Source organism: Cebus imitator, unplaced genomic scaffold (assembly GCF_001604975.1).
Source record: "Cebus imitator isolate Cc_AM_T3 unplaced genomic scaffold, Cebus_imitator-1.0 Scaffold109, whole genome shotgun sequence".
Lineage (NCBI taxonomy): Eukaryota > Metazoa > Chordata > Mammalia > Primates > Cebidae > Cebus > Cebus imitator.
The window spans coordinates 4,210,069-4,233,008 of NW_016107424.1; the positions used below are offsets into that span (position 1 = coordinate 4,210,069).

At 42.7% G+C, this 22,940-nt stretch overlaps 1 protein-coding gene and 2 pseudogenes across 6 annotated transcripts; 2 read left to right on the forward strand and 1 right to left on the reverse strand.

Moving 5' to 3' along the window:
- Positions 1–482: 482 nt before the first annotated feature.
- Positions 483–1,264, forward strand: LOC108310898 (annotated as a pseudogene).
- Positions 1,265–3,168: 1,904 nt separating this feature from the next.
- PDP1 (pyruvate dehyrogenase phosphatase catalytic subunit 1) lies at positions 3,169–12,414 on the forward strand. Of its 6 annotated transcripts, none has more exons than XM_017538100.2 (3): positions 3,270–3,577; positions 4,252–4,286; positions 8,338–12,414. In XM_017538100.2, the coding sequence occupies exons 1-3, from the start codon at positions 3,519–3,521 to the stop codon at positions 9,993–9,995; spliced, it is 1,752 nt and encodes a 583-aa protein (XP_017393589.1). In that variant the 5' UTR covers positions 3,270–3,518; the 3' UTR covers positions 9,996–12,414. The 6 variants fall into 6 exon arrangements, with proteins under 6 accessions (XP_017393591.1, XP_017393589.1, XP_017393590.1 ...); XM_017538101.2 differs by having other exon boundaries at positions 3,270–3,439; XM_037741868.1 differs by lacking the exon at positions 3,270–3,577 and adding an exon at positions 3,702–3,718.
- Positions 12,415–19,373: 6,959 nt separating this feature from the next.
- LOC108310901 lies at positions 19,374–19,850 on the reverse strand (annotated as a pseudogene).
- Positions 19,851–22,940: the final 3,090 nt, after the last annotated feature.

The window sequence follows — 22,940 nt, forward strand, 5'->3', positions numbered from 1 at the left end:
CCTATTCTTTTTGTTTTTGAGACAGAGTCTCACTCTGTCTCCTAGGCTGGCGTGCAGTGGTGCGATCTCAACTCACTGCAGCCTCTGTGGTCCGGGTTCAACTGATTCTCCTGCCTGAGCCTCCCGAGTTGCTGGGATTATAGGCATCTGCCACCACACCCAGCTAATGTTTCGTATTTAGGAGAGATGGGGTTTCAGCATCTTGGCCAGGCTGGTCTTGAACTCCTGACCTTGTGATCCACCCCTCTCCCCGCCCTCGGGCTCCCAAAGTGCTGGGATTATAGGCGTGAGCCACTGTGCCCGGCTACCTTTAAAATTTTTATCTTACATTTGAGACAACTGAGGCATGTAGAGTTGCCCAAGACCACATAGAAAGCTGCAGAGCTCCGGGAGCCGATGCGGCTGTGAGGGGCCGCATCTCGCAGCAGCTGCCCCGGCCGGGCATGGTGTTGGGCACCGGGCCCGCCTCACCTGTTGGAGCCCAGGGTAAAGGCAGCAGTAATGCCAACGCCAGCAAGCAAACTGAAGCATGACGATGGTCTCAAAGGGTCCTGGATGGCAGCCACAGCATCCGACTCCACTTGGAGGGTTTCTGTGAGAGATAAATTGCTTGTTAAAGAAGTTGCAGAACTTGAAACTAATTTACCTTGTTTGCCTTGTCATCTGGACTGCTACTGACCGCCAGACCTTCCTGATGTGCTGTTTCTTTTGCAGATGAGGGTTACTACCAGGGTGGAAAATTTCAGTTTGAAATTGAAGTTCCCGATGCATACAACATGGTGCCTCCCAAAGTGAAATGCCTGACCAAGTTCTGGCACCCCAACATCGCAGACACAGAGGAAATATGTCTGACTTGACTGAGAGAACATTCAATTGACAGCCCTGGCTGGGCTCCCACAAGAACATTAAAGGATGTTGTTTGGGGATTACACTCTTTGTTTACTGATCTTTTGAATTTTGATAATCCACTGAATATTGAAGCTGTAGAACATCATTTGCGAGACAAGGAGGACTTCTGGAATAAAGTGGATGACTACATCAAGCCTTATGCCAGATGATAAAAGGGGATGATTGCAGACCCATGGACTGTGTTAGTTTGTCTCTAACGTGAAACAGCAGGAGGTAGCCCCTTCTCCTGTCCTCATGCTCCCTCTTAGTCCCCTGGATTGCCCCAGTCCTGTGACCATGTTGCCCTGAAGAAGACCATCTTCATGACTGCTCATTGTAGATGGAGAATTCAACATAAATACAGGAAGACAATGTGCTTGGGCTTCTGAAGAGTTGTCTGCTTACCTTAATATGTTTACTTTTTTGAACTTGTATAGGCTACTGGTGAAATTCTTAAGAAGTTGTAATGAACTCAAAATTGAGGCCAGAGCTTGCTTTCACTTTTCCACAACAAAATTGGTTTTCTCCCCAAGGGATGCTAATGATGTGTTCAGTGTAACTTGCAGATTGGCAATAAGATACCCACTACAAACTGTGATTGGATGCAAAATCTCTTAGCTTCTTTCACGAATGTTGGCCCTGCCTAGATGTTGTGAAGCTTCCCAGAATGCATAGTCATTCACTGTAGATCTTACTGGAATGCATATTTTATTTAATGTAAGTATATTTTGGAACAGATTTGTAATTTGTACAATTTAATGGTTTATTTCTATTAAAAAAAAAAAAAAAAAAAAAAAGCTGCAGAGCTGGGAATGGAACCCAGCCAGCCTGGCTCCAGATGCACTCTTAATCACTAGGCTACACTATCCTATACATCTATGCATAGGATGCATCTATGAAGAAGAAACCAGATACATACATAAATTAGATAGGACCGTGAGGAATATTTGCGAATTTATGCGAAACTCAAGAAGCAAAAAGGAGAGGATGGAGGCAGATGGACTTGTGAAAACTGGGATGAAGGCCAGAGAGACTAGCCATAAAAGTTCCCTGGGAAACCTGGGGATGGGCAAAAAGATTCTCCTCTAGTTTATTTGGAGAACAGAGAATATAGCAACTTGAAAGATCCAGGAGTTATGAAGCACCAGTTTGGGTATATAACATTTTTCCTTTATTACATAAAAATCAGGTAATTCACATCATTTTGTGAACCTGACTGGCCAGTATGAAGTTATATGTAATAAAGTCAACTTATTGGAGAACACTAGGCAAGTGCAATGCTCTACCTGCCATCTCCAAGGAAGCTTTTAGAAGCCACTATCTCACAAAAGGGATGTATGGATGGAAATCACTGAAGAGCCCTCGAGATGTTTTCTGTTTTACCATAGCCAATACCAACGCCACCTTAAATCTAATCTCATCTGAGTCTAATCTATTAGAAAAAGTCTCATGGAGCAGGAATGGGACTCATAACAGGGATCGACTTGGATGAAGGTCTTCTGACTCCAAGTCCACTGTTCTTTCCTGGTAACCATTCAGGGCAACTGAGACGGTATTGATTGAAAACTCCTCAGAAAACGTGAGTACACATCTAGGCTACAGAGAGAATTCCCTCATCACAATTCCGTCTTGCTGCTGTCTACACCTGCTTCCTTCTCTGGGACGATTAAAAAAAAAAAAAAAAAAAAAAAAAAAAAAAAAAAAAAAAAAAAAAAAAAAAAAAAAAAAAAAAAAAAAAAGATGGGAATTAATGCTCCTAAAATCTGCAACGTATCAAATGAAAGAAGGAACAGCCACTCTCGAGGTTCTTTGCTACGCCTTGTACCGCAGGCTAAGATGAGCCGCAGGGAGTTGAGGTTCCCGTGGGGCTCGGAGCCGCGCCCGCAGCCTGCCCTGGGAAGCCCGCACCCAGCCGCGAGGTGCGGGGGAGGCTTGGCCGCTGGGCCGGCCACCCACACCACCGCATCCCTGCTGAGGTGCTAGGAATTCCAGGAAACCTGCACGGCGGGGGAGCAGCCTGTCCCTCGGGCCCCACGCACGCCAAGACGTTGGAGCCGAGCCAGAGGCTTCCCCCATCCTTGGCCCGCAACCAGCTCCCCCAAAGTCGCCCGGCCCAGAGGACCACCGCGCCCTAGGGCAGCGCAGCCACACCTTGCACCCGCCAGAGGGAGGGGTCACGTGAGGCGGGCCCGGGGAACCAATGGGCGGCTCGTACCGAATGGAAGGGATTGTCTGACCCCCGTGACGTCACAAAGCTGGCGAGCAGCGCTCTTCTCTTCCGCCCCCGCCCCTCCCCCGGCCGCGGCCCTACCCACCTCCCCGCCCACTCGCCACTGCGCAGCCAATCAGGAGGCGGGAAGTGCTCCGGCCCGAACGTGCGGGCGGGGCAGGGTGGCGGCCCCACAGGGTAGGGGCGCGGAGTGGGCCGGCCGGGGGCGAGGGCCCGTGCTCCCGGAGCTGCACGGGTGTGCGTAGAAGGAGCGCCGAGCGTTGGCGTCGCTGCCGCCCCCCTCCTCGTCGGGAAGAACCAGCTGGTCTCCTGCCGTGCCCGGTTCGTATTCCCTGCTCCCGGTCACGAGCCGCCCCGTCCGGAATCCCCACCCGTCCAAAGTTGTGAGGGGGCGCCAGGCATGTTAGTGGAGCGGCGGCCGCAGGCGTGCGGAAGGCGAGACGATCCCTGGAGCGCCGGGTGCGCGCAGGGGCGTCGGGGCTATGGGGCTGGCGCGGGGGTCGTCCGGGGGCTGGGGCGGGGCCGCCATGCAGCTCTCGCGTCCTCCGGGCCATGCGCGCAGGGTGTCAGCACTGAGGGCGCCGAGGTGCCCGCGGCAGGGTGAGCTTTGGGGAGGCTGCCGGGCTGTGGCTCTGCCTGAGGGTCTCCCTGACGCATCCCGGGTCCGGGCTGGCCTTGCTGGCAGCCTCCCGCCGGCGGACTGAAGCGGGCGCCTATGGGGCTTGGGGGAAGGGAGGTCGGGGGGGGAGGGGGGTCCGGGGCGGGCAGCGGGCGGGGCTGCCGTGCGCGCCCAAGGGCTTCGAGCCCCGGCTGGGTGGAGGGGCTGGTCCTTGGGGCGCGCTCTTGCTCGCACCTGGGCCCCGCTGCCTTGGGCTGTGGCTTCGCCTCCCCGACGGGGTGGGTTGGTTTGGTTGGCTTCCTTCTCTCCACCCCTTTTTCCCTCCTCCATTCTCTTCCCCCTCCCAGCCCATTCACTGGGCTGGAGCAAGACCTCGCCCCTCCTCCGCTCCCGCCTCCCCGCCGCCGCCTCCTCTAATGAGCATCTCTGCCTTGCTTTCAATGGGCCGGTGCTGCTGTCGCTGCTGCTGCCCGCGCGGGTTGTGGATGTTGTCGGCTCCGTGTTGTGATGACAGGAGAATGTGTGTGTGTCCCGGGCCCAGACGAATTGGTAGGTATTCACTTAACTACCTGCGTTGGGTACCCAGGAAGGATGGTGACAGTTTTTTGTGTATGGATGGTTTTAGGTGGGTCAGCATGGTATTAAGGGATGAAATTGATTGGAAAAAGCGACAAAGGCTTCTAGGATTGGGATAGCGTTGATGCCTTTGTGAGTGCAGTTTTTCAGATAGCGATGAAGGAAACTAATCAAACAAGTACTGGCATGGTGCTTCGTATCTATCTTCATTCATGTAAAAAGATAACAGGAGCTGTGAAATGGCTAGTCATTTCCAGAAGAATGTTGAAAAATCGCGGATGGTCTGTATGTAGAGTGTTTAATGCAATCGGATTACATAAACTGGGGTTCTGACACATTAAATGATTAGCATAGCTTTTCATTTTCATTTACATCAGAAGCTTTGCAAAGCGAAAGGGCTCCGGAGTGGGTGCCTTAATAGCATTTGCTAATTAATTTGGTCCATGATTCTGTTGATGGAGTGGAAGAAATGTCTTGGCACAGGCTCTGCTAAGTACATCAGTAAGAATGGATGGGTCTCTTTCCTGTTTCTGGCTGCAGTGCATCTCTTTATTATTCATTGGCAAAATCAGCCAAATCTGCCTGGGACGAAGATACTGCATATAATGTGGCTGAGTCTGGATCATGGAATAGGAACTTTTCTGTGAAAATTGTGATCAGGAATAACTTGAAAATTTGACACTGCTCTGTTTTACCAACAGTTGTACCTGAATGCTGTTCATATTGCCTGATCAAGAGCCTTCTACACTAATTTAACAAGTTTGTCTCCAAAAGTTTTGATGTAGAGGGTTTTGTTGTTATTGCATCAGTGGATATTCTGAAGGATATTAAGAGTTTTTCAGTGCTCATTTATTGTTTACGAAAGCATTTGAAAGTACTTTGACTCCAAAGGGTATCTGATCTGATGGAGAGAATATATCACACTGGACCGATGAGGATAGAACACTCATTAATCACAGCACAGTTTTCATAAATTCCAACTTCCCTAGGAATTTTGTCTTTTGAAGGCATCTTGGGGGTTGGGTCATTCGGATATAATCTCAGTCCATATGCTAAGCCTCTGCGTAACTGAAAGATACGGTCAATAAAATTCACTCTCTCATTTTTGTTTTTAATCTCAATAACTTTTGCCTTGGAAAAATGTAATGGGGAATTGGATTGTTTGATATTTGAACTTAAGTATTTTTCAGAGCACAGGCTGTGTGAATCATTGGCTTTTTGTCACTAGATTTCACTCATTTTGCAGTCAACTACAAAAGTAGAAAAGATGTCAAAGCAAGCCGGTGTGGTGGCTCATGCCTGTAATCCCAGCATTTTGGGAGGCTGAGGCGGGTGGATCGCCTGAGGTCGGGAGTTTGAGGCCATCCTGACCAACATGGAGAAACCCTGTCTCTACTAAAAACACAAAATTAGCCGGGTGTGGTGGTACATGCCTGTAATCCCAGCTACCTGGGAAGCTGAAGCAGGAGAATCGCTTGAACCCAGGAGGTGGAGGTTGCAGTGAGCTGAGATCGTAACATTGCACTCCAGCCTGGGTAACGAGCTAAATTCCATCTCAAAAAAAAAAAAAAAAAAAAAAAAAAAAAAAAAAAAAAAAAAAAAAAGTCAAAGCAAAGGAATTTAAGGAAAGTGTAGGTTTCCTGGACTTGTTATTCCTTAATTAGACTATCGAAACCTGTTATGCATCTATCAGTCCTCCTTCCCACACACACAAATACTATTTTGAGTCAATCTACATTCCATACAGGCACACTTTGGTTTTTTTCCTGTGAGATTCTTAAGTTTTAAAGAAAGAGCAAATGCAGACCTAAAATTATGAAGAAAAATTGTTTTCATTAAGATTACATCAGTTTACATTTTTAATGATAGAAAACCTTTATACAAAGCACAAAATGAGTTGATATGCTTTCTGCGTTCAAACCCAAAGAGAGATATGGTTTATAAGCGTGGCAGCCACTGTCATGTGGCCCAGCACATCTTCTGGCTCAGCCATGTACACTTAACCTTTGGATGACTTTCACATTTGAAGTTTGAAGTGCTTTTATTTAAATGGTTACTTCTGATGGATTCCTGTTTCTCTGGAATTTCTGTTTTTCATTAGTGCATTTTAGGATGCTTGTTTGGTTATGGACTCTTATTTCCGAGAGTATAGCCATCACTTTCTATTACCTGATCTTGTCTTCATTTTCATAAACAAATCCCTTCTTAGATAGTGCAGTTAAAATGATGATCTTTTCTACCACTTGCAAAAGAGAATCTCTGTGGCTGGGTTATGCAGTGCTTATTACAGAAGCAAAAAAGAATTGGCGATTATTCAGTGTTTCGTTTTCTTTGCTTCCCTCTACCCCGATTTATCACTTTTTCTCAAATTACTCTTCAAAAAAGGTACATGAAAATAACATATAACACTTGCCATGATATTTGTTAATCCTTTTGCTTCTTAATGAGTTTAGCCCTGGGGAGGAATAGTTGCTATTAACTCAGATGATTTTATTTTCCATGTTCCTTTCTGTTTGTTGCATTTGTTTATTTAAAGAATTTCCAAAGTGTGTTTCTTTATAGTCCAAATGACTATTTTGAAGCAGTATCTCAAGAATTCAGGGAAAATGTATGTTATTGAGGAAGAAGAGGGATTTTTTTTCTTGCATAAATTATCTAGATTAATGATACATTTTCATTAAAGTTTCTGAATAAATGCCCAGAAATTATTTTCAGTGTCATATAGTGAGTGATACGATTTTTAAGTTTGTAATTCTAATGCTGTACCTTTTCAATCCAAACCTTAGACTATTATTTGACTATACTGCTTTCCTGGAGCAAATAGATACTTTTTTTTTTTTTTTTTTTTTTTTAAATGTGAGAGAAAACATTTTTGGTCTTTTAAAATTTATTTTTAATTTACAATTGATGCATAATAATATATATTTATGGGGTTCCATGTGATGTTTCAGTGCATTTATTATATATTGGTATGCATTGTGTAATTATCAAATCAGAATAATTACCATATCCAAGAAAACATTTTTCTAGGGGTTAATTCTACTTTGGCTCCATAGTAGACAAAAATGCTTCTGTGGCTTTTCTTTATTTTATTTTATTTTATCATGAAGGGCATGGTAGAATTCAACAGTGAATAAATGAAACCTGAATTTGATTTCAAAGCCTCACTTCCATAAGCATAAAGACATGAATCCTAGAAGAGCCTTAGATAGCATCTACTCACTTCTGGTCATTTACCGGTTAGAAGAGTGAGACTCAAAGATGTGAGCTGACTTTTCCAAGATTATCTGGGAGTTGGTGACAGACCTATGCCCGTTTGCCTGACACATTGCCACAGTGTCTAGAGAAGCAAGTTTTGCAAGACCATCTACTGGGCTACAGGAAAAAAATATTGGAATTTCTTTTTTTATTTAATTATGTAGAAATTTTTCAGTATATCTCACAATGCATATTACTATAGTAATATATGTATATGATATACAAGTAATTCATAAATATACATATGTTTGGGCTGCATCTTAACACTTTTGGTCATAACCATGTGTAATCATGATAAAAATTGACCACAGATCTATGTAAAGGATCTTCATAAATGGAAGAAGGCCCTGTGTAAAATGGGAGATTTCAAGGCATTTTTTAAGGATAGGGAGGGAGAAGGATGATTGGTCAGGTAGACTGCTACTGCATAATGTTATATAACCTACATCTCCTCAGCTTTTCCCAGCCAAATCTGTTGTACATTCTGCACAGTTTGTACTGTACAAAGAAGAACAAAGAAAAGAGAAAATTGAAGTTTTGCGTACAGGAGCCAGGAGTTCAGTCCTGGATCCACGAATGATTGGGAGTTGTACCTACCAGAATACACCCTGTAGAAATAGTACATGATGCATGAATAAAATGTAGTACCTTCTAGCAAAGGCTTAGCATGTAGATTGATTTGGTTAATATTTGTTAGCAAAGCTAGATTAAGTAATCTGCAATGTAACTCTTTTCTTTGTGTACATCTGTCTAATTTGTTGTCTAGGAATCCCAGTCGGAAGTTCCAGCCTGCCACTGTTCTCTGATGCCATGCCAGCACCAACTCAACTGTTCTTTCCTCTCATCCGTAACTGTGAACTGAGCAGGATCTATGGCACTGCATGTTACTGCCACCACAAACATCTCTGTTGTTCCTCACCCTACATTCCTCAGAGTCGACTGAGATACACACCTCATCCAGCATATGCTACCTTTTGCAGGCCAAAGGAGAACTGGTGGCAGTACACCCAAGGAAGGAGATATGCTTCCACACCACAGAAATTTTACCTCACACCTCCGCAAGTCAATAGCATCCTTAAAGCTAATGAATACAGTTTCAAAGTGCCAGAATTTGATGGGAAAAATGTCAGTTCTATCCTTGGATTTGACAGCAATCAGCTGCCTGCAAATGCACCCATCGAGGATCGGAGAAGTGCAGCAACCTGCCTGCAGACCAGAGGGATGCTTTTGGGGGTTTTTGATGGCCATGCAGGCTGTGCTTGTTCCCAGGCAGTCAGTGAAAGACTCTTTTATTATATTGCTGTCTCTTTGTTACCCCATGAGACTTTGCTAGAGATTGAAAATGCAGTGGAGAGTGGCCGGGCACTGCTGCCCATTCTCCAGTGGCACAAGCACCCTAATGATTACTTTAGTAAGGAGGCATCCAAATTGTACTTCAACAGTTTGAGGACTTACTGGCAAGAGCTTATAGACCTCAACACTGGTGAGTCAACTGATATTGATGTTAAGGAGGCTCTAATTAATGCTTTCAAGAGGCTTGACAATGACATCTCCTTGGAGGCTCAAGTTGGTGATCCTAATTCCTTCCTCAACTACCTGGTGCTTCGAGTGGCATTTTCTGGGGCCACTGCTTGTGTGGCCCATGTGGATGGTGTTGACCTTCATGTGGCCAATACTGGCGATAGCAGAGCCATGCTGGGTGTGCAGGAAGAGGACGGTTCGTGGTCAGCAGTCACGCTGTCTAATGACCACAATGCTCAGAATGAAAGAGAACTAGAACGGCTGAAATTGGAACACCCAAAGAGTGAGGCCAAGAGTGTGGTAAAACAGGATCGGCTGCTTGGCTTGCTGATGCCATTTAGGGCTTTTGGAGATGTAAAGTTCAAATGGAGCATTGACCTTCAAAAGCGAGTGATAGAATCTGGCCCAGACCAGCTCAATGACAACGAATATACCAAGTTCATCCCTCCTAATTATCACACACCTCCTTATCTCACTGCCGAGCCAGAGGTAACTTACCACCGATTAAGGCCGCAGGATAAGTTTCTGGTGTTGGCTACTGATGGGTTGTGGGAGACTATGCATAGGCAGGATGTGGTTAGGATTGTGGGTGAGTACCTAACTGGCATGCATCACCAACAGCCAATAGCTGTTGGTGGCTACAAGGTGACTCTGGGACAGATGCATGGCCTTTTAACAGAAAGGAGAACCAAAATGTCCTCGGTATTTGAGGATCAGAATGCAGCAACCCATCTCATTCGCCACGCTGTGGGCAACAACGAGTTTGGGACTGTTGATCATGAGCGTCTCTCCAAAATGCTTAGTCTTCCTGAAGAGCTTGCTCGAATGTACAGAGATGACATCACAATCATTGTAGTTCAGTTCAATTCTCATGTTGTAGGGGCGTATCAAAACCAAGAATAGTGAGTGGCTCTTTCACTGGCAATTCTCAAATGATAGATATTTAAAGGGCAGATTTTTTAAAAAGATACTACTATAATAAACATTTCCAGTTGGTCATGGTCATTCTAAGCGTTTACTCATTTGATACCCTAGCTAGTCAAGTACTCCACATTGACTTTGCAGCAGGGTGGCAGGGTCATGAGAGTCTGGTTCTGCCTAACTCAGATTTCATGGCACCTGCACTTGAAGCAGGTCACTCCTTATCACAGGTGTTTTGAAACATTTGCTTCTTTTACCAACTTGAGAAAATTAGGATGACCTGGCAAATAAGATCTTGAATAGGCCAAAAGCAATTATCTTACTATGTGTAGCCTCTTGGTTAAAGTGAAGAAACAGTACTATTCACACCCGCAGACCCCTTTCTTCACTGAGATTCCAGTGTACATGAGAACATATATTTATTGCATGATTTTCTAGGTACACAGTCTATGCATTATTCATATACATTTATTTTAGCCTGAAGTGGTTTTCAAATCCAATACTTTAAGCCATAAATGACCAAGATCCAAGCAATCTGAATTTGTTTTTGTGATTATTTGACTGGAATGCATCTTAAGTGGAATAACTATACTCCATTATCCACCCGATTCCTAATGTAATTGAAACATTTTCTATTTTGCCACACACTTGAAGACAATAAGGGTTTTTAGTTTTATCTACTCTTCTATTGAAGTTAAATAAAGAAAAAAAGATTTTTTATTTGTATTAATGAAAAGCTTTAGTTTGAAATAAGGAGATCCAGAATAAAAAGAAGAGACTCATCTCTTCAATTATTGTCATCTGTAGCCACCAGCACACCACTCTTATGTAATCTCCAAAGGCTTGGCATGCTGTAAGTGTGTGTGGGGTAGACTGCTGCTGGGGAATTGTACTTCTTATTTAGTAGTGATAAGAATTTTTATCATTTTTGAAATTTTAAAGATGACATATAAAGTAAGTTTAAATATCAATGTTGGGAGTAAGATTTAATGTTACCATCGGGTGTTAAGACAAGAGAAAGTTTTTGTTTTTCTCCATTTAGACATAGATCAATTAAAATATTTGGGTTTAAATTGACTAAATGCTTTAAACATATTGTAGCTTAAGATATATGTGTTAAGATATATACATGAGAAACTTTAAAAGGTAGCTGCCATGCATGCCTGATGCTTAGTAGAACACTTAGTGGCGTCAAACATTGTTTGCAGCAGTCTCCATAATTATATTCAGTCCCTTCTAATACTGTATCAACATAAATGAAAATAAATATATTTGAATTGGCTTTTTGGGAGCTTATTTGATATGCATCAAATGGCATTTTGTTCCTGTGTTTAATAGTGATCTGTATACAGCTGTGCATATATTTTCATCACTTATTCTAGCATCATGGTTAAAAAAATGGCTGTGATTATGTTTGATATTCACCTGGATTTTAATACAAGCCAATATCAGCTTTCCATTGTATAATAACTTGGGTGTTTAGGAGTCTTTTCACATTTTTGTGGGATATGAACTAGATGTTCAAGGACGACTCCTGGACTGTGGATACTGAATCAGTGTAGTATTGGCTGCAGAATTTGTTTCAATTGAAAATAGACTCAGGAAGATTGCTGCTTGAAATATAATGTTTATTTTTTGAAGTGTTTTTGTTTTTATTTTTTATTTTATTTTTTTAAGTCAGCTTGTAACTTTTTTCCTGGGCAATATTTGGGACTGGGAAAGGCTGTACTATATATTTATTTCTAAATGTTTTGACTGGGCCTTTTTCTTTCGATGAAATATGTGGACTGCTCTAGCAAACCCTATTTTCAGCTACTATTCAAATATTCTTGAACACCGTCCCTGAAGAGCTCCGTATTATACACCAAATACTGTCTCATCTCTGTGTAGTACAGGGAATATAAAATTGGTTTCCTGTGGTCATGATTAAGATAATATTATTAAACAAGAAACTTGGTCTGCAGTCTGAAAGCTGGTCTGCTGTCTGTAAAAATGAAAATGCAGCATGGAGTTGACATTGTGGAAATGAAATAATTGGGTATTAGAAATCTGAATGTACTGTCATCTAAAAGCAATTGTGATTTTATTGTAAGTGGCTATCACTGTGATATGGTGTCTAGAATTAAAGAATACAGGTAAACTTTCATAGTATTTAGCCTTAAATTTTTTTTAAATTTAAACTTTCTAACATGTATTTAACTTCTGTATTTCTATTTAATCAGTGGTTCATGATATATAATACACCCTTAACTAGTAAAATGGAATGTTGGTGTGGTACAGAGCACTTGGTAAGACAACTGTCTTATAAAAGGTGTATGTGTGTGAAGACATGCAAGTTGAATGTACAGAATGGTTGGAGAAATGTTCACGGTGAATTAAAGCTTCATATCTGCTTTCTGAATGTCCTGTGTTTGTTTTTAATAACAAGATTCATTAGATGCTTCCTATGCATGGTAGATTAACTTTAGGATCCAGTAGATACATAGTACTTCAAATTTGTAAAAATTGGGTATAATTTAAACAAAATGCACAGATTTAAAATTTGCAATGTAACATTTGGTAACACCCCAATAAAGAAACTTTTCCTTCAGAAAATTTCCTGTGCCCCTTTCCAGTTAATCCCTCCCCTCATAACTATCGTTCCACTTCTCTCTCCATAATTTTGCTTCTAGAAATTTATATAAATCATGTACTTAAAAAAAAAAAAGAAAATAGTGTCTTGCTCTGTTGCCCTGGCTGGAGTGCAGTGGCATGATCTGGGTTTACTGCAGCTTCTGCTTCCTGGGCTTGAGCAATCCTCTCACCTTAGCCTCCTGAGTAGCTGGGATTACAAGCATGCACTGCCATACATGGCTACTTTTTGTATTTTTAGTAGAGACAGGATTTCACTATGTTAGCCAGGCTGGTCTCGAACTCCTGACCTCAAGTCATCTGCCCACAGCCTCCCAAAGTGCTGGGATTACAGTCTGTTCCTGGCCCATATATGTACTTTTTAATGTTTCACTATTGCTCAATTTGGGAGATTCACTTATGTTGTTGAGTGTATTCTTAATCTGTTCCTTATTACTGAATAGCATTCCAGTGTTGGAATGTATCACAGTTTATCCATTGTCTATTGATGGACGTTTTCAGTCTCCCTCTGTGCCCTATAAAGATAGTTTTAGATAAACAGTTCTCAGAAATACTATTTGGTTAAGGTGTACCTTGCAAATAATGATTACAGGTAAGTTTTATGTTTAAAGCTTTAATGGTAGGAGCCTTTTTTTAATGCTCTTAAACAAATGGTGGGAATTTTTCATGGTGAAAAGTTTGGTAGGATTAAGGCATGACCCTTTGCTGTTGGCCTCTCTGTACCTCTCCTGTTGAGAATTTAAGACACAGAGTCTCACTCTGTCACCCAGGCTGGAGTGTAGTGGTGTGATCACAGCTCATATAACTTGGCTTTTGATGGTTTGGGTTTATCATTGCATTGGCCATTGCTCTGATTAGGGATGAGGAAGGAAGATGAAGTGCTGACGGGGATGGAGTGACTGACTTGAGTATTCCTGCTTTTATTAAACAAGGTTAACACTTCCTAGAATGAGATTCTGTGTTCACTAGTCAAACACATAACCTGAATATGGGTTGTTAGTTTGTCCTTGGGTATAGCAAGAAGATCTAGGTAACTGTTATCCTCTCCGTAGGCTGACATATTTAATTCTGACTTTTTTTCATGAATAATAAAACAGTTGCTATTTATTGTACAGTTTTTCAGACCTTCAAAAGCTAGATTCTGTTAAAATTGATGCAGTGGTGCCTTTACTACCCAAACAAGCTGAATAAATGAAGACGTCTTAATGGCATCAGAATTGGCTTGTTACGGTATGAAAATCATTTCCTTTTTTCCTTTCAGAATGTACTTTAAAAGCCAAGCTAATCCTGTTATGGATTAAGTTCTTATGACAATATAATTTATAACCCTGGATTGAATCACACTGCATAGCATTGTTTTCTAAATAGCCCTCAAATTACAAGTCTTCAAATTGAATATAATAGAAATGATGAAATTTGTGTACTCCGTATGGCATTAGAAATGGTTATCCAGTGCATGTATATTACAGTCCACACAATTTAGGCTCAGTTATTTAGCCAATATTTAGGTTCATATATGGTCCCTATCCAACCCTCGACTCTCTATGTGCAGATTGAGAGAAGGTTCCTTTAAGGGTCCACCAGGAACTGTAGCTGCTGTTTGTATCAGGTACCCAGCTCCAAAAGGACTGGATATTTCATCCTGATTTATCTTAACTACTACCCCTACCCAAAGGTGGGTGGAGGAGACAGTTTTCCATCCAAGTTCCTGCCCAAACTCATGAGTTCTCTGCTTTTCTAAAACATATCCAGTTTACTGACTTCCTGTTTGTAGCACATGCTCAACCAAAGTGCACAATCAAACTTTACTAAAGTGTGAGGTTAGTGATCACATTCAGCCTTTCAGAAACTTCAAACCCTGGGCACTAGCAACAAGCCGCCAATAAGAGCCAACTAAAGATTTTAATCTGTGGCGATGAACCAGATTGTCTTTTTGAAGGACAGGAACTGTTTTATTTGCTGGCAGTGTTGCCTCAGAGACCAGCCTTCTGGCATGAATGCTGAGAAGAATGGGAAATGTGACGAGACCTAAGCTAGGCAAAAGAAAAGTGAAGGAAGGGAAAGAATGGTATTGGCAATTGCTGTAGTGATTAGAGAGGCAGTAATGGGGTCAGGGAGCCTGAGATCCTAATACTTTGTACCCGTGACAGGGATGAGAGTAAAGCACAGGAAAGACAGCAGTGAGCTAAATGGTAGCAAGGCAAAGGACTTTAAAAATCATTTTTGGCCGGCCGTGTTGGCTCACCCCTGTAATCCCAGCACTTTGGTAGGCCGAGGCGGGTAGATCACCTGAGGTCAGGAGTTCATGACCACCTGGCCAACATGGCAAAATCCCATCTCTACTAAAAATACAAAAAAAATTAGCTGGGTGTGGTGGCATGCACCTGTAATCCCAGATACTCGGGAGGCTGAGACAGGAGAATCACTTGAACTTGGGAGGTGGAGGTTGCAGTGAGCCAGGATCATGCCACTGCACTCTAGCCTGGGTGGCAGAGTGAGACTCCGTCTCAAATTTTTTTTTAAACCCTTATGTGCACACATATTTTATGATAGGGCAGCAGCAGTTGACATTATCATGGCCATTTAGTCCTGGTCCATTAGGTAAGCAAAATGGAGAGTCTTTGACCATATGGAAAGGGATCTGTGGTACCCAGAAGGATAGTTTTCTTCAGAGAACTTTGCTTAGAAATTATTTTTCTTTGCTCCAAACCTGTAGATAAATAGCCTAATTTAGCCTGATGAAAACAGAGATGGGATCATTAAGGCCTTGGTGTCAGGAGAAACAGCTGTGAGACTGAGCAGACCTGAGAGAATGATGGTTGTTAAGGCAGGGCCTTGCTGACCGTGAAGTCAGAGCCCTGTGGCTCCAGGTGTAACCAGAAAACACACTGATGTTGCAGCCATAGTAATACAGTAACCACAACTACTGTTTGTTGTGTACTTACTGTGTGCCAGGTTCTGTGAAAAGTATACCATATACATTTTCTCATTTTATCCTTGTGCCTGCTAGTGTCTGGCCCTTCAACCCCTTCTCTGGCTGTCTCTGCCCTGCTCTGTGGACTCGGAAGCCAGACCCTGCAGGCTGTAGCTCCCAGGGCTCTTTTGCATCCTGATTGCCATTTTAGTTCAACCAGCAGGTAACCCCAGCAGATGATCAGAGGGTGGGATGAAAGAGAGGCTGGGATATTTCTTCCTTATTCCCTCCATGTGGTGGGCTGCATCTCCAGCCTTAGCTGATTCCAGGCCTCAGTGGGCTCAGGTACCATTATTTCCTTTTCTTGTCCTTTCGGCCTTAGGGAGGATAATGACTTCCCACTGTTGCTAGTCTCCAGTTGCCCCACCACCCTTTGTTTGTTCCTTTACCTTGTTCAAACCTCTGTAAGAAATCCATTCATTTGAAACATCTAGGGTAAAGTCAGTTTCCTGCTGAGACCTGACCAATATAAGCTTCAAAGCAAGCTAAAGTATTATATCCCCTATTTTACCCACCACAAAGGCTAGGTAACTCGTCCAGCATCACGCACCAAACAAATTCATGTCTGTGCATTTCAAAGTCTGTATGTTTAATCACCACAGCACGCTGCCTGGCCTCTCTATGTTACCAGAATGATTCCTTTGGAATCGAGAAAGCCTGAGGCCTAAGTGGCCAATAAGCAAGTGATTCTTTGAGAAGCAGAGATGAAGATTGACATAGCCCAGCAGTTAACCTAGCACAGAGGGAATGGAGCCCCCAACACATGGAAGGAGTGAGCTGGGTGCAGAAAAAACAGAATTGTGGTTTTATAGGTTAGAACCAGATGTTTCTCACTTAGCAGTACATTGCAGTACACAGGTACATGTTTCTTAGTTCCCCGTTTCACTTGTTGAAGTATTTATTGGTCAGTATAGTCCAGGCACTGAGGATTGGTGTTAGGAGTGAAAGGTGGTTAAAAGGTAGGGTCTGCCTTCAAGGAGCTCATAGTTTGGAGGGAAAATTACTATTGCATAAAATAATAATTACCCTTTGCTAATTAAGGATGGTTCAGAAGTTAAGTACAAAATTTCAACAATAATCCAAAAAAAGAGTGACTAAGTCTGTCCTACTGTGCCATAGTGACAAGGTAGGCCCTAGAGAGTCAGGGAAGTTTCATTAGAAGGGACAGTGCTTGAGCAGAGATTTGAAAGGGGAAAAGGGATTTGCCAGGCAGAAAAGAATTCAGGGGCCAGGCGCAGTGGCTCATGCCTGTAATCCCAGCACTTTGAGAGGCCAAGGCAGGTGGATCACCTGAGGTCAGGAGTTCGAGACCAACCTGGCCAACATGGTGAAACCCCATCTCTACTAAAAATACAAAAAATTAGCTGGGCATGGTGGCACAAACTTGGAATCCCAGCTACTTGGGAGGCTGATGCAGGAGAATTGCTTGAACCCAGGAGGCAGAGGTTGCAGTGAGCAGAGATTGCGCCATTGCATTCCAGCCTGGGTGACACAGCAAGACTGTATCTCAAAAAAAAGAGAAGAAAATCCAGGAATGACTTTCTCGGAAGAAGGCAGAACTTGTGTTAAGGCACAGACACGTGAAAACACTGTGTTTGAAGAGCTCTGAGTGCCTTTCGTATGTGTAGAACATGCACTGGCGGGGAGCCATGGTGGGTGATGAGGTGGAAGGGGAGGAATAGCACAGAAGAGCCTGAAGCAAATACACAGTCACTCTGGAGCACTTTTGTAGCCAGCATACCTTTAGAGACAGGACTGCTTGAGAACGCAAATGCCAGCCAAGACAAACATAGATGCAAGAGTTGGGGGCAGGGTTGGAGGAAGAAGGACAAAGGGTCAGCTGGACCTGTGCCAGGCTGAGATCTGGCTTCTAGCCACTCACAGGTAGGAGCCTAGACTAATTTAAGTGAGGAGGGGTTGGTGGTTCAACAAGAGAACATCTGTGTGATTTGCATATTGCCATTAGTCATTCATGTGTCTGCAGTCAAATTTAGTAACCTGGTGTTTAGTTCAAAGCATACTCATATTTTCATTTCTCTCAGTTCCTTGGCTACTGTAGTACACTTACTGAACACTATTCAGGTATTGGGCAACTTAAAAGCTATTGAACTCGGGTAACCTAACCAGCCATCCATCAAAGTCTTGGACCATGATGGCTGGATTGAATTACCAGTCACAGATTGGTTCAGTCCAATCTAGCAAGTGTTTATTGGACTGCTTCACGGTTTTAGGTATTAGGAATGTCTGGTAACCAGCCTTCAGGATGGCTCCCAGTGACCCCTGACTCCTGGTATTTACATCCTGTGTAGTCAATACACTCCGGGATTGGTTTATGTGACCAGTAGAGTATAGCAGATGCAATGGGATGGCCTTCCTGAGATTAGATTATAAAAGACACTGCAGCTTCTGTCTTGGACACTGTTTTGCTCTTGGATCACTGACTGGGAAGAGCCATGCTGTGTGCAGCCTTCTAGAGAGGCCCATGGAGAAAGAGACTGAATCCTTCTAGCAATCACATGAGTGAACTTGGAAGCAGATTTTGCAGTTCAAGTGTCATCTTCATGGCTGCACCCCTAGTCGACAGCATGACTGTGACCTCATGAAAGACCTGGAGCTAGAAAAGCTGCTATCAGGTTCTAAACCCGCAGAAACTGTTTAAGAAATAACTGTTGTTTTAGATGCTAAGATTTGAGTTAATTTGTTACACTCTTGAGAATTTTACAGTTTGGTCACACAGACACTGATTATTTGACTGTGTCTCCAGCTTGGTATTATCTGGTAAACAAGATGTGCGATGACCAAATAAGTCACATGTTTAAAGGCCACCTAGGTTCAAAGAAGTGGAGGTAGATCTACATGTACTCTCATGAAAAGACTTCTGAGACATATTTAGCGGAAGAGGTCAAATTGTATAATGTGGTCTTTATTTTTATTTTATTTATTTTTTTAAATATACTCTAGGCTGGAGCACAGTGGTGCAATCTTGCAATCTCGTTGCAACCTCCATCTCCCAGGTTCAAGCGATTCTCATGCCTCACCCTACCCCAACCCCGCCAAGTAGCTGGGATTACAGTGTGTGCCGCCACGCCCAGATAATTTTTGTATTTTTGTAGAGACAGAGTTTCACCATGTTGACCAGGCTGGTCTTGAACTCCCAACCTCACGTGATCCTTCTGCCTCCCAAAGTGCTAGATTACATGGTGCCTGGCCTTATGGTCTTATTTATGTTTTTTAAAAAAAGCTGCTCCAGCTTTCTAGATTGTCAGTGAAAGGGAATTCCACTCGGGGAGGAGCAGCTGACAAGCCAACCCATGATCCCCGGTAAATCACTTTCACTTTGGGTAATTTCTGCTAATTTACTGTTACTAATCCTTGAGATTCTCAGCAGGTATATATACACATTAAAATTCAATATTTGAAAACATCTGTTTAACAGTGTTCAAAATCATTTTTAGGTGAAAGGAGCATTTTGTTACAGGAACTAATAGTATGGTTAGTAAATAAATGATATATAATGTAAACATCGGGCCTCACTGGCCTGTGACTATAAAGTAAGGTCATAGGTCATTCTAATTTTTTTAAAAAAAATCTTGTAGGAAGAGATGCATTTTGTCTTTTTAAAAATTCTTTTAGCATTCTGTACACTGTCAAAGAGGTAAAAGAAAAATGACTGAAACTTAAAAGTGAAAGAATGCTTCACAATTAAATCCACAATTGTATACATTTATCTTACATGTCAGTGAAAAATCACCAACTATTTTAAAAACAGGACAAATTACATCACAAAAGAAGCAAAAATTAGAAAAAAAACCATTAAAAAATATATCCAACTATGAAAAGTGTTGCTCTCTTGGTTTCTTCACATCCTTCTCTTCTGTGTACTGATGTACAACCCATTGCTTCCTCGGATAAGTGCATCCCCATACTTATTCTTCAGTTGTCCACTTACATCTTCTTCTGTCTGCTCCAGGGCTGTATTCATCAGGCAAGCCAGGACCTCTCCATAATCCATTCCAGAATAATTTTACCACAACTGGTTGTCCAGTGATTTGCTTTAAGAAGTCACTAGGGGTTTGCTTCCAAAGACTCATTTTAACAACCTTGGGAGGCAGGAAACCTGAATTCTAATCCTAGCTCTGCTACTTAATTAGCTGTGTGACTTGGATAACTCATCATTTCACCTCTCATGGCCCCAGGTTCCTCATCTTGCCAGCTGGATCCAGAACCCTGACTCCAGGTGCCCCATAAGCCCGGCCTCCTCCATTATAATTTTTAAAATTGAGTTAAGATTAATATGCAATAAAAAAGCCCATATCTTAGAGGATCGATACGTTCCAATGATGTTATACACCTATATAATCACCATCAAAATCATATATAAGACATTTTATTTTTTTATTTTTTATTTACTGCTCCTTATAGAGCAGGACTCTCTCACAGCCACTGTGCCCTGAGTATCCAGGACATTTTCATGGTCCCAGAAAGTTCCCTTGTGCTCTTTTCCAGTCAGTTCACTTCTTCTGAAACTGCAAACACATGCTGATTTTTATCACCGTAGAAATTAGATTTCATCACAGGCGTGGTGGCTCATGCTTGTAATCCCAACACTTTGAGAGGCGGAGATGGGTGGATCACGAGGTCAGGAGTTCGAGACCAGCCTGGCAAACATAGTGAAACCCTGTCTCTACTAAAAAAAAAAAAATCAGCCGGGCGTGGTGGTGGGCAACTGTAATCCCAGCTGCTTGGGAGACTGAGGCAGGAGAATCACTCTGCCGGGAGGCAGAGGTTGCAGTGAACCGAGATCACGCCACTGCACTCCAGCCTGGGCTACAGTGTGAGACTCTGACTAAAAAAAAAAATTAGATTTCATATACATGGAATCTTATATCAGCATCATGTTTTTGAGATGTATACATGTGAATATTAATAATTTCCTTTTGTTGAGTAATATTCCATTGTTTGACTGTACTACACTTTGTTTATCCACTCACTTCTGGATAACATTTGGGTTGCCCAGTTGTTGGCTATTATGAAAAAGGCTGCTATAATACTCTTGCATACGTCATTTTGTGGGCATATGTTTTCATTTCTCTTGGCTGAATACCTAAGAATGGAATTGCTGGGTCATAGGGTAGATGTATGTGGACCTTTAAAAAAACTACAGTTCTCCCAAATGTGTGAGCCATTTTACAACACCATCAGCAATATATGAGAGTGACCACTGCATCACATCCTCACTAACACTAGATGGTCTTCGTATTATTTCAGCCACTCTAGTGGGTATAAAATGGTATTTCATTGTGACAACCAAAGGTGTTGAGCACATTTTCTCTTGTGTCATTTTTATACCTGAAGTGTGCTCTGAACTTGAGTGCTGCAAATTAGCTTGCTCTCTCTGTCTTTTTTTTGAGATGGAGTTTTGTTCTTGTTGCCCAGGCTGGAGTGAAATGGCACAATCTTGGCTCACTGTAACCTCTGCCTCCCGGGTTCAAGTGCTTCTCCTGCCTCAGCCTCCCAAATAGCTGGGATTACAGGCATATGTCACCACGCTTGGCTAATTTTTTTGTATTTTTAGTAGAGACTGGATTTCTCCATGTTGGTCAGGCTGGTCTCTAACTCTCCACCTCAAGTGATCCACCCACCTCGGCCTCCCAAAGTGCTGGGATTATAGGCATGAGCCACCACACCCTGCCAAATTAGCTGTCTTTCTACTGGTGTCTTCCAGTTATTTCCGGCCGGATCCAGGCAATACCTCACAGATTCCCACAAGCCGGTCAGTCAGTCACGGCGAGTCAACCTTTCCCTTTGTTCCCCAGGCTCCTTAACATTCAAGGCTCCTTATGTCCCCTTTGATGTTTCCCATTATGGGTTCTGTGCCTATAAATGGGGTGGGGTAGGCGGGAGTGGGGGTTGGGTGGGATGTGAGTGCGTCATCTGTTGCCTGGTTACAGGGATATGTTCCCTCTCCCTGATAATTTGGGAAACTAAAGCACACTGTAGTTTCTACCGCATGGGAATGGACTCCGAGCTTCCTCATTTTTCCTTCTTCATCTCCCCAGCTACTAGGTTACCTATCGTCACCACCCCCGATTTAACTTGTTTCATCACATTATATGTATGACAATTATTTGAGTCATTCGGGTTTTTTTTTTTTTTTACTTTCTTTGAAAGGCAAATTAAAATCAGTGCTGGGAAGATACAACCTAAAAGTAACAAGTTGCGTAGGATGAACTGCATCCCAGAAATACGGGCATCTATTCAATTTCAAAGGCCTCCACTGAGAGAAAGTTTTCCATGAAAGAAAAAAGAGTCTTAATCTTTTTAAATCTAGTGTTAATTACTCATTTAATGAGCTTTCTAGACTTCCTGTCCTGGAAATATCTGGTAATGGGGAATGGAGTTGAAGCTAATTCAGCTTTCTGTAGTCGTAGATCATAGTCACAGATTAGAAGCACCTGTGGTCACAGGTGCTAGATTTTTTTTTTCCCCCTCTTTATTCCTTGGCACTTAGCCCAGTGCCTGAGTTTCATGAGCGGAGCAAGGTTAGAGATAACCAGGTTCACAGACATTTGTGTCTTCCCTCAGTGTAAGACTTTTATTGATGCTATTTCAATCACAAAAGCCACAAGCGGCATGGAGTTCCCAAAGAGGTGATTAGTACTTACTTGTTCATTCATGAGTCGGAGCTGTGGGCAAGGCTCAAGCCACTTCACAAGTCACTCAACATTGTAGACCATACATAATAGTACGCCTAATCAATATATAAATGTAATAGATTAAACATCCCACAATCATCAAGTAATTTAACATCAAGAGAAAAGAAATAGGAGAACTAGGACTGAAAAAGAACAGGACTTGTTAACCAGTCCAGGGAGCGCTAGGAAGATGTAGATAATCTCCTGGTCTCGGTAGGGCGGTTGGTAGAACTTTCAAGGAAGAGTCTTTAATGTGGCAGAGGCTTCAGTGGCAGATTCCAAGTTCTTATCATGAGTGACAGCAAGACCGTGTCAGTTAAGCTGGCCATTTGGAGCTGCTGAAGGCCTGATCTTTTTATGACTAGAGTCCTCTGGTGAGGGCTGATAGTGGAAGAATATGATTGGTTATGTCCTTATCTGGTTGAATGCAGTTTTTATTTTTTGCTTCTTAAGCAAAACATCTTATCATTGTTGGCAAAGTCCCCTATAAAATAGCAAATTGAGGCCAGGTGCGGTGGCTCACACCTGTAATCCCAGCACTTTCAGAGGCCAAGGCGGGCAGATCACCTGAGGTCAGGAGTTTGAGACCAGCCTGGCCAACATGGTAAAACCCCGTCTCTACTAAAA